Genomic DNA, 12,193 nt, shown 5'->3' with positions numbered 1-12,193 from the left:
ACATAAAATAGTTTTTTGGGTTGGCATTTGAAAAACGAGGCCAATCCATTGGAATTGTGTTCTGCATAACAATGTTTGAATGCTTGGCAGTTTAGCTTGGAAAAGAGTAAAGTTAGATGACCAGGAAAGTAAGAAAGGATTAGGTTGTGAAGATATCTCAAGATCAAAAAAGGTAAGTTTATATCCCATTCAAGCAGCAATAAGGGAGGTCAATAGAGTTTATTGAGCAAAGAGGAAGGAATATAATCTGAAAATTAGGGAAATCAATTTAATGGCTATGTGAAGGAGAGACTATAGTGGGAAGGATGGGAGAGAAGAATAAATATGTTACAACTGCATTAGTCCAAATGAGAAGTGATAAGGAGCTGAACTAGAGTGGTGGCTGTGTAATTGAAGAAGAAAAGACATAAGTGAAAGCTGCTGATATTTCTGTTGTACATAATCACAATTTGCCTTCTATATGTCTTTCCCCTGCTAGAGTTGTTTCTCTAATAGGGTAATCCTGTTAATGAGGAATACATATTACTTATTTGTCTTGTTTCCCTAGTGTTTTTGAAATTATAATGACCCAGTTTGGCCCCAAAGAAGAAATATGAGAAGGAACCCTTTTAACTTCTTGCAAAAATTAAAAAAAACTAAAAAACAAACAAAAAACAGGAAACTAAGGAGAAAAGCTACACAAATTGTGGAAAGGATGTATGAATTATGAACTTAATGGATTATTATTATTATTGTGCTGGAAGAAATGGCAAAAATGCCCAATTTCAGGGGATATCCCTGTGATCTTCTTATTCAGAATCAAGTGAACATATATTGTCAACTTTCTCTGCTTTTTAGAGACTGAAACCCGATGTGTTTGGATTTGGTAACCATTTTTCAAAAGGAAGCACAAATAATTTCACCACTTCCCCTCCCAATTTCCATATTTTGTCTTCTTTCCTTGTTTTCTGAATATAAGGTGAAACTTCAGAGTCTTTAAAAGGGAGTACAAATAGAATTCCTTGATTCTCCACTCCCTCGCCAGTTTTCATCTGCAAATTAGGACAAATTCATTGTCATTCTTTTATTTTAAAAAAATTGTATCAGAATTAAACTAAAGTTAGATACTAAAGGACAAAATCTGGCATTAATTAGAGCACCGGCCCTGGAGTCAGGAGTACCTGGGTTCAAATCCGGCCTCAGACCCTTCATAATTACCTAGGTGAGTGGCCTTGGGCAAGCTACTTAACCCCATTGCCTTGCAAAAAACTAAAAAATATATCGCATAAGCCCTGGGAGCCAAGAACAAACTGCCAAGCGGCCCCACCCAGGAGAGAGACGCGATCGGCCCTTCGAGTCCGCGTTCACAAGTCCCGCCTCGGCTTCCCGCTGCCGGGACTGCACACAGGAAGCCGCTTCTGATTGGCTCGCGTTGGGCAGAGGGCGGGCCGCGCAGGGGGCGGGCCGCGGCGCTCCTGCGCCTGCGCGGCGGCGCGCTGCCGGCCTGCCCGCGTAGCCCTCGCTTGCATGGCGGCGCCGGGGCCGCGGGGCCGGGACGTCGCCGCCGGCAGCTGCCGCTTCCGCTCCCCCGCGCTATGGAGCGCCTGGCCAGCCTAGCCCGGCTCCTGCCCAGGGCGGCGGGGCGGCCCCTGCTCCGCGCCCGGCACCCCGGAGCCTTCTCCCTCGCGCCCCGGGCCGCGGGGCCGCTGCTCGGCCCCAGCCAGACGGGGCTGCCGCGGGGGACTCGGCTCCGGCAGCTTGGTGAGCCCCGGCCCCTCCCCGCCCCCGCGCTGTCCCGAGCGCCAGGCGCCCCTCCCCCCGTGGCGGAGCGTCCCTCCCTGATGGGGTGGTCTCGGAGGCCCCCGGGAGCCTCTTGCTGGGCCCCCTCGGCCCGCGGCTGTGGGGAGCCACCGGAACATCCGGCAGGCCCGCGCCCGACGGCGCGGCCCAGGGCTGGGCGCCGCGCTTACTGAAGCCTCATCCGCCGGAAGGTGGCCGAGAGATGGAGTGGGAGCGCCCGCACCCAGCACCTCCCTCCCCTGCTTCCAAAGACAAGGAAATTAGCACTTCGTAGATTCTTATCCCTCGAGCCACAAAAAGGGGAGAGCGCCTAGCACACAGGTGTCAACATCATTATCCAGAAACGAGATTTCCGTAATGAAAAAATTCTCCCGAATTTCAGAGCGCTTCAAAAAGAAAATAGATTTAAAAAATCTTTCACGTCACTTGCCTATTTTTACCAGATGTGTTCAGTGACTTGAGATAGCGTGACATTAAGAAAGACGGCATAATTAAAATCCACAGATCATCCACGTGTCTCCTTTAGTTATTAATTTTAAGATTTTCTCCTAAACTTATGAGAACTAAATAGGAGGAGTGGCTAGGTGGTGTAGCAGATAGAGCAGGAGAACCTGAGTTCAAATCCAGCCTCAGACACTTAGTAACTGCCTAGCTGTGTTACCTTGGGCAAACCACTTAATCCCATTACCTTGCAAAAAACTTAAAAAAAAAAAGAACTAAATAGGAAAATTGTCTAGTAATACAATTTTTCATGATTCCATTTTGTTTTTCCTCGGAGTGGGTTGCTGGTTCAAGCCCATTTTTACAGATAAGGAACCTAAGACAAACAGGGTCACACAGTAAGTGTCTGAGGCCGGATTAGAATTCAGGAAGATGAATCTTCCTGATTCCATACTGTCATTCCTAGCTGCCCTTTTTTTTTTTTTTTACTACTACTATTTACTGTCTGGTAGAGCTGCTGGCAAGTAGTGAAATGGTCTAACTGAAGGAGAAAAAGGAAAAAAATAAAAGACTCATGGGAAGCTAGGTGATACAGTAGATAGAACACCAGCTCTGGAGTCAGGAGGATCTGAGTACAAATCCAGCCTCAGACACTTAATAATTAACTAGCTGTGTGACCTTGAGCAAATCACCTTAACCCCATTGCCTTGCTAAAAAATTAAATAAATAAAAGGCCAAATAAGATGCTTTCCACATAATTAACTCTGAAATAATTGACTTTTCTGGTTATAGGAATAAAATACCTGTTCACAGCAAGCTATTTTCTATTTTTCTTTAGGTGAAGGTCTACAACTCAGTACTTCTGATGCTTCCCAAGCCACCTTAGCTAGTGTAGCACCAATATTTACTGTGGTAAGTGATTCTTGTACTACTTTCCTCAACTTTACTATGGTAACTATTTTAAAAAACCCTTCAAACATACTGAACTTAAACAAGATTGAGTAGTGTCCTTTTTGTATTCCTTTAAATAGAATAGTCTCACATTAGCAAATTGTCCCCTTCTATTTTTAAACTATCGTTTTTTCCTCCCCCTTCCAATTCCGAGATATAACTTATTGTCTTTGGGGGGGGGGGGAATAAAATGATAGATTTTTATTAATACCCTTCTGACTTTAATGTTTTACTTAATCGTATTTAGAAGGTCTTGGGGGCCAGTTAAACTTACAATGATTCCACAGAGCTGATGAAATGCCTTACATTGTAATTCTGATATATTCTGATAAGATAGGAGAAAATCTACCAGATTAAAATTCCGGAACTTATGTATTAATACTGCAATATTTCTGGCAGATCCATTTCAGAAGATCAGGTAATCCTTCTTAGCCCTCATTGGAATTTTAGCCTCTGCATATAAGAAATCATTGTACAGTTACCAAAAATTCACTGAGAATCTGCTTTGTGCCAGCTACTTGTTCTAGGTTTTGGGTACATAGAGGCAAAAAGAAAAGTTCCTGCCCTCAGTTGGGGGAAGGGGGCAATATGTATAAATATAACATGCATAAAGTAAATATACAGGAATGGGGGAGAAGCAAGAACAGTTGGACAGATCAAAAAGCATTTCATGTGGAATTCTTCACTTGAGCTGACACACCAGATTCATTGGTGAAGAACAGTGTTCCACACTTAAGAGAAAACCTATGCAAATGGGAGATGGAACATAGAGGGACTATTGATTCTACTGGTTTGGACTGGCCTTTAAAAGAAGTAATGTATAATATGGCTTGAAAAGTAGACTGGAGCTAGCTTGTAAAAGGTTTTATATCCCAAAGAAAGAAATTTATATTTGATCATAAAGAAAATTACAGACATTGGAGGTTATTAAGGAGGAGAGTAATATGGTTATACCTAGGTTTTAGAAAACTCATTTTGGCAGTTTTGTGGGAAAAAAGAGACTTGAGTCAACAATACCTGTTAAGGGGCTATTGGAAAAGTCACCTTAAAAGATTAAAAGATTGGGGTGGCTAGGTGGTGCATTGGATAGAGCACCGGCCCTGGAGTCAGGAGTACCTGAGTTCAAATCCAGCCTCAGACACATAATAATTACCTAGCTGTGTGGCCTTGGGCAAGCCACTTAACCCCATTGCCTTGCAAAAAAAAAAGAGAGAGAGAGAGAGAGAGATGAAAAGATTAAGATGAAATCTGGAAGTTTTGTGGAATAGACTTGATTTGGCAACTGATCGGATACATGGGATGACAGAATAAGAAGGATGTGTAAGGTCATGAATTCAGGTAACTAGAAATATAGTGGCACTTTGAACAGAAATAGGGAAATTCAGAAGAGGAATACATTTCTTGCGAAAAGATTATGACTTTCAGATGTATTGAGTTTTAAATGCCCATCAAGACATATATTTAGAAATATCCAGTGAACAGTTGGTGATGTAGGGCCAGAGCTTAAGAAGGAAACTAGAGCGTGAAAGGGGTTTGATAAATATTATTTGCTTAAAGGAAATAAAAATAATTATTCAGCTCTTAACCTGGAACAAGCATTAAAAACATTACTACCTATCACTTTACTTTGATTGTGTATATTCTTTTACACCTGCAGCCTGCATGCAACCCTCAAAGCCCATTCATGTGGCCTGTGTCACGTTGTTGGTAATATTTGATAATCACGCTGGTAATAGTGTTAGATTGTAGTCATAAATAAATACTTAACTATTTGCAGTCCTTGACAAGTTTTTGTTGTTTGATGTGACCCAGAAGCTAAAAGGTTGGACACCCATGTTTTATACAGTATGGGGTCTATTTACTAGAAGATGCTAGTTAAAGACATTTCCTTCCTGATTTTCATCAGTTTGTTTTTGTTTGAACTGTTTACAGCAAATATTTCAATGAGATAACTTATGCTTTCTACAAGTAATTTCTATTATTCTTTTCAGACAAAATTTGACAAGGAAGGAAATGTTTCTTCTTTTGGTAAGTATCTCTCCCGGGGAAAAGTTTCATTTTCCATGTTGGTAAGTAAATCAGATATTAATAACCACCTTGCATTGTATCCAAGTGCAGTGTTGTGGATACTTTGTTTTCTGAGTTTGGGAGTGCTGGATTTGAAATAAGAGGATCTGGGAATTGAATCCTGCTTCTTCTGCTTTGTACCTATACAGCCTTGCAGAATTATTCAGTCTCTCTGGGCCACAATAATGGTCTTGGACTAAGACTTTTTCTCTATGACTTCTCCCCTTTTTTCTTCCCTATCACATTCTGAAGAGAGCAGGAATCACAGAGTAGCGCAGAGACAGCAAGTGCGCATGCTTTTGTTGATTCTACAGAATTCTAGAAAGTAACACTAAGTTGGCCTAATTTCATTTTATATGGTCTGAACACTGGATATTATCTCCATTCAAGCCCTATATCATTCTTCTCCCATCCTCCATGAAGTTTACTGGTGTCCTCTTCTCCAAATGTCAGATAGTCATCAACTCTCAATATCCCACCCCAGTCTCTGCTCTCATTAATAGATCTAATAGCATAACCCCTGCCCCTGATTTTAGGCAAGTGTTTGCTTCTTGGGGACTTTGATTCATCCTTAGGTTCACATCCCTCTTTTGCTGCCCTTTATCTCTTGTCAGGGACTATAACCTCATTACCATATCTTTTCTTTTCCCTTATATATTTCTACTATTTCTCAGATAACTAGGCACCCGTTTTTAGAATGTAGCTCTATCTCCAAACAAGCACACAGATTAGGGGGGAAAGAATAAAAGCTTCCTTTAAACCATCAGACACCTCATTGAGCCTGCATTCTTTGGTTTTTTGCAAGGCAATGGGGTTAAGTGACTTGCCCAGGGTCACACAGCTAGGCAGTTATTAAGTGCTTGAGGACATATTTGAACTCAGGTCCTCCTGACTCCATGGCTGGTGCTCTATCCACTGTGCCACCTAGCTACCCCTGAGCCTGAATTCTTGATTAATCCTCAGACTTTGTAACTTTAGACCTGAGCTTTTTCTTGCCTTAATTTAATCCTGGTTACCATGATAAAGATCGTTGTTGACGTCTCTTTATGATCCCCTTGCACAGATGGCACCACTTTCATCTTTTCACAGTGATGTGACTGTATACCAAGTGCCTTTGCAGCTTTTTTTTGCAAAGCAATGGGGTTAAGTGACTTGCCTAAGGTCACACAGCTAGGTAGTTATTAAGTGTCTGAGGTCTGATTTGAACTCAAGTCCTCCTGGATCAGCCAGGATCAGTGTTCTATCCACTGTGCCACCTAGCCGCCCCTGCAGCAGCTTTTTTTTTTGGCAAATAAATTTATGGTCAATCACTGCTTGGAATGAAGTGTTTTAGAATATGCCCTTTAAAATTGATAGAATTTATTTCTGGTACTTCTCTAACCCAGTTTCTAAGATAATCTCTTGTTTTACAGCAAAACAAATATAACATATCTTAATTTGCCTTTTCAAATTCTTGTACTGCTTTAAGAAGTCAGCAAAATTTAAATAATCTAATGGCAGATTTGAAGTATTGAAGTTTAGAAATAAGAACTGGAGCCGTGTTATTTTCCAGATAAGGAAATTCCCTCTACCAATGTAAGTTAGCAAGTTGTCTACAGTATAAAGTCTTAGAGAATCTCCCAGACATGCATTCCATAGACTGCTGTTGGGCCCCTCAACACTCCTGAGCACAACTGAACCACATTAATATGTAATTAAGAAAAATTTAACAAAATAAGTAAATATAATTGAGCATAAGTAATGTTAACACATGTTTTTCAAAATATGTACAACTTTGTACAGTTTAGTGTGCCCTTACCCCTACACTCCCCAATTCCTATTTGAGTTTGACATCACTGTCCTAGGACACAAAGAAGTTGTGACTTGCTCCAGTCACACAGCCAGTAGATGTAAAGGCAGGGCCTAACCAAGGTCTTCCAGGTTTTGAGTTCTGTTTTCTACTTATGCTCTGCTTTCTCTTGAAGATTAGTTCACTAATATGGTAATTGGTCCAGTAATATAGATCATTGGTCTAGTTACTTTACTGCAAGGGATTTTTTTGCTTGGTACACACATCTTGTGTTAGCAGTTGTTTAGGATCCTTGATGTTTTCTGGTGTAATAGCAGTTGTTTAGGATCCTTGATGTTTTCTGGTGTAATAGCAGTTGTTTAGGATCCTTAATGTTTTCTGGTGTAATACAGTTTTTGGTTTAAATTATTTTAGATTAATACAGTATGGTGGCTTTGAATTGTGGAAAGCATCCTTCCCACCAAGGAAATGAGTTGACTTAAAATTGAAGTCATTTAACCACTCATGAAGAAGTAAAAACTTTTTTTTTTGAGGGAGACTATATCTAGAGACTTTAGAATGCCAAAACGGTCACTGTAGTTTTTGTTTTCTTCTATCAAATAATATTTTTAAAAACATCAAGGAATATCTTCTGACATGAAATTTAAGTTGTATTTTATTTAGTATCTTAATTTTTTTTTGTCTAAACTGTTGTTTTTAGAAAGAAAGAAAACAGAATTATACCAGGAATTAGGTCTTCAAGCCCGAGATCTTCGATTTCAGCACTTAATGAGTATCACAACCAGGAACAATAGGATCATCATGAGAATGGAGGTAAAAGGTTTTATTTTCATTTATAGTCTTCCTTTGAGTAACTATTAAAAATATCTACACTTAATTGTATTGAATTATGACTATGTAGATAGTTTATAGTTAAAAAAATTTTGTTATATAAATGCCTACTTAAAATATGGTTAACCTTGTTCTAAGTGTTCCACCTTGGGTCATTGAGAATGACTCGGTTCATATGTGTTGTTTACCTACTGACTTTAAAAAAAATGAGGCAATATTAGATTGCTTTCTGTCAGGGGGAGGAAGGGAGAAAAATGTAAAACTAAAACCCTTGCCTAAAAATTGATTGGTAAAAACTACCATTGCAATATTGTTGGAAAAAAAACACATTAAAAAAAAGAGTGAGGCATACTCATTCCTATCACATATACTTTTCTAAATCCATAACCAAAAAAACTTCTTTCCTCTAGATCATTAACCCTCTGTTCTTGATTATTTCCTTAGTACTTTCAGATTGCTCACTAGAGGCCATTAAATCCTTTGGTGCTAAATATTGCCTCTCTCTGCTCTTGAAAGGAGTTCACCTGAAAAGGGCTCCTTAATAGTCAAATGTAATATAACTTTTTCTTGTTATACAGTTTATACTCAGATGTTCAAAACCTACACAAAGTCCTACTCAAGAGGCCAAGTGCCTTCCCTTCCAACCTAGAAAAACTTCAAGACTAGAGCAGCTCATCCTTGGAAGTAAATTTGTCAGCCAAAATAACTCCTGACAATTATCTATTATAGAGAGGTTGTGATCTCTATTAGTGAAGGAATTGCCCACACATCTCTTTAAAATGTTGAAAAGGTAAATGCTTACATCTGTACTATTTGGATATAAAACAAACAACCTAGAACCCCAAAGGAATGAGTTATAGTTGGCCAAGTTTTCAGGGTAAGTGAGGCCCCCTTGAAGTATTAGAACTTTATTATTTTTCATAAAAGAAATTAAAAATATGTATATACTCTACAGCCTTTCAATTTAACAAGCACAGTAATTCTAAACATCCTCTTTTTTATGGCTCATTATGAACACGAGTTTGCATTATATTGAATTGTTAGGGCTCTCCTTTGACTTGTCGACACCATTTAGAGTATTTTAAGGGAGTAAAGGAAGGGATTAAAAAATAGAATCCCTTTCCATTTCAAGAATTTGTTCTGGAATGTCTTGAGGGTGACTTAGATCTTAAAAATCATTCTTTTTGTTGAGTTTTTTTTTTTCAAGACAGTGGGTTTAAGTGACTCACCCAAGGACACATAGCTAGGCAGTTATTAAGTGTCTGAGGCCAGATTTGAATTCAGGTCCTCCTGAATCCAGCGCCAGTGCTCTATCCACTGTGCCACCAAGCTGCCCCCTAAAATCATTCTTAATAATGATGACACTTATGTAGATACAGAATCAGGCCATGGCTTTCCCTAACTTCAGCTTTCCTTCAAGTTCAACTTTTGACAGTTGAAGAAATTGAAACTTCTTTAATAGCTCATTGCATGGTGAACCAATGTTTTCATGAAATAAATTTTGGTAAGTATTATGTTATATTCTAAATGGGTAAGATGGTGTAGAGGGTTACTGAAAATATTCCCAGACACTAGCTGAAATTCTTTGAAATAGTCTGTATAGCGTGGAGAATTAGTTATTTGTCAGTGTAACTTTGGTCTAGTCACTTAACATTTCTAAGCCTTAGTTAAAACATCTGTAAAAAGAAGTTTTTCATAAGTCAGTTACTCAGTGAATGTTAATTGCTTACTAAGTGCCAAACATTTTGATAGCCACTAGAGAGAAAAACAGCCTGCCTTCAGAAAGTTTACGTTCTAGTAGCAAAAACAGCATGCTTATTCAGAATTGTATTTGACAGGCAGGTTTCATATAGCATATATTGTTTGCCAGAAATTAGAGGTTCTAACGGATAGAGGTAAGGGCAGAATTCATTCCATGTATAGGAAACACCCTTTGCCAAAGGCCTATAAATGGTAGGTGGAACACCATGAATGGAATAACAGGAAAGATAGTTTGACTTGGTTGAAGAATACCTAAAAAAAGAAAGGTGGGTCAGGGAAGATTGTTATACATACTAAAATTGGAAAGGTAGGTTGAACCTAAGTTGTAAAAAAACTTCAAATATAGGGAGCCATTGGAGTGTTGTCTGTCAGACCTGTTCTTGAGGGGGAAAAAAATTGCAATTATATAGGAGATAGACTGTAGAGGAGAAAGACTTGAGGCAGTGAGATCAATTAGGAAGTCATTACAACAATCTAGCTGAAGGTGCAGCTAGGTGTTGCAGTGGATAAAGCACTGGCCCTAAAGTCAAGACAATCTGAGTTCAAATCTGGCCTCAGACTTTGAAACTTAGTAGCACTGTGACCTTGGGCAAGACATTTAAAACAAAAAAATAGTCCAGTTAGATAGCTGATATGGGCTTAAGATAGAGTGGTGGTTATTAAATGAATGCAAAATCAAGAGTCAACAACTAATTGAATACAAGGGAAGAGTTAAGAAGTTGAGAAAGAATCCAAAGTTATAAACCTGTATGACTAGAAAGAAGCTATACAGGTATATATTCCCTATACAGAAATAGGGATATTCAGGTATACATTCCCTATACAGAGATATATTCCCTATACAATTATAGGGATATTCAGAAGAGGGTTGGCTTCTTTTTTTTAGTAGGACAGTGTTATGTTTAGCACATTTTGAGTTTGAGATGGATATAAGAAGTCCAGTTAGAAGTGTCCAAATGGCAGTGAGTCAAGTGGCAGTTAACCCAGGAGAAAGGTTGTAGAATATGTAGATATGAGAGGCATCTATGTAGAAATGATAATTAAATCAGTAAGAGCTGATGAATTTATTGAGATGGCCTCTTAGGCCTCTTTGAGCTCTAAATCTAAGATCATACCTGAGGAATGTTGGGCAAACAGTTAATATCTTTGTGCTTCAAATTCTTCTTCAATAAACTGAGGGGTTTGAACTATATGGTCTCTTGAGTTCCAATACCAGATCCTATAAAATGATTAAAAACCAATCCTGCAGATTTCATTTTTCCATCCAGTCAATATGATATCATAGAAAGAACAGCAAACTTGGAGACAGGAGTCCTATATTCCATTCTGAATTTTACTACTTCATGGTTCTTCAACTTAAGCAAGATATTATATCTCTTTGATCACTAGTTCTTTTTCCAGAAAATGGGAGTTAAAATGCTCCCTATTCAAATCTTAACATGTTCTTGTTTAGATCAAATGAGATAACATATATTTGGAGTTTAGGGAATGGATAGGACCCATGTTTATGTATTCTGATTACTTTCTCATTGTACTAAGCAGTAGCTCAACTCTTTCAAAGTCACTACTTTTTTGGCAAAAGACCTCCTTTAAGTTCAGAAATCATTTAGGTAGGAATTCCTGTTGCCTGGTAAATGAATGTTTCTCCAGGGTACTCTCTGCCTTTTGGTAAGGTGCAACCTGAGTGTTTGCAGTCATTCACTTCTAACCATTTCTGAGGAAAGCTCACTCAAGGGATGTGGACAGAGCAGGATACACTTTCTTCCACATCTCCCTTGCTCTTGTATAGATATTCACAGACCTAGTACCAAGGGTTTTCCCACCTATTATTGATAGACACATGCTTCTCTTGAGCATCTGCTACCATTGGTATCATTTGTAATTGCTTGGAATGCCTGGCTCCTAGATAATGATGCTTTATTGTTCCTTACTCATTTATCTTACAGAGTAAACCCTATACATGTAGCTCCTAGACTTCTGCCTACATGTATCCAGATTGTGCCTTTTTCAGAATTTCCCTTACATTATTGAATTGCAGTTCGGTTTGATTATGCCATCAGTCACTGACAGATTTCAAAACTGACCACCCATCTCCTCAGTTCTAGCCTGACTGATAACAACTCTGCTTAGTCTTTTGTTTTATTTAATGGTTCAGAATGTTTTGTTTTTAATTTACCGTTTGACCACAACAATTTGTGAAAAACTAAAAACTTTCTGAAATGCTTTTATTTTGGTTAATTCGAGGCCAAATATTTGTAGGTTCATTAGAAAATCTTTTAGAATTCAGCAAGAACAGGGAGCATTTTAAGAGAAAAGAAGGTTGAACCTCTGTTGTGAATTCTTTATCTCTGTCCTGCTTGAGATTGACCTGCAAACCTTGAATAAGCCTGTCAGTTATGAAAATAATCCAGGAACTTATTAACCTGATCTCAAAAATGTTTTATTTGTGATTTACTATATCAGCTGAAAAGTGAGGTTCAGTAACATACTGCACAATCTGTGATATTGTATTTCATTTATGCTGAATTCAGACTTCACAAACTGTTAGAGGGAAACCATAATCTCTGTTTATGT

General features: G+C 38.8%; 1 protein-coding gene across 1 annotated transcript in view; it reads left to right on the top strand.

The window, feature by feature from the left end:
• The first annotated feature begins 1,504 nt into the window (after positions 1-1,504).
• Positions 1,505-12,193, top strand: part of MRS2 (magnesium transporter MRS2) — a 27,977-nt gene continuing 17,288 nt past the window's right edge. The window contains exons 1-4 of the mRNA XM_074205921.1: positions 1,505-1,740; positions 3,059-3,132; positions 5,163-5,199; positions 7,728-7,840. Of these exons, the coding sequence (XP_074062022.1) occupies positions 1,575-1,740; positions 3,059-3,132; positions 5,163-5,199; positions 7,728-7,840 (390 nt within the window). The 5' untranslated portion in view covers positions 1,505-1,574. The remainder of the gene's footprint in view (positions 1,741-3,058; positions 3,133-5,162; positions 5,200-7,727; positions 7,841-12,193) is intronic.

This window comes from Macrotis lagotis, chromosome X (assembly GCF_037893015.1).
Source record: "Macrotis lagotis isolate mMagLag1 chromosome X, bilby.v1.9.chrom.fasta, whole genome shotgun sequence".
Classification (NCBI taxonomy): domain Eukaryota; kingdom Metazoa; phylum Chordata; class Mammalia; order Peramelemorphia; family Peramelidae; genus Macrotis; species Macrotis lagotis.
Note: the sequence above shows the minus strand (reverse complement) of the source record. Positions and strands in the feature narration are given on the sequence as shown.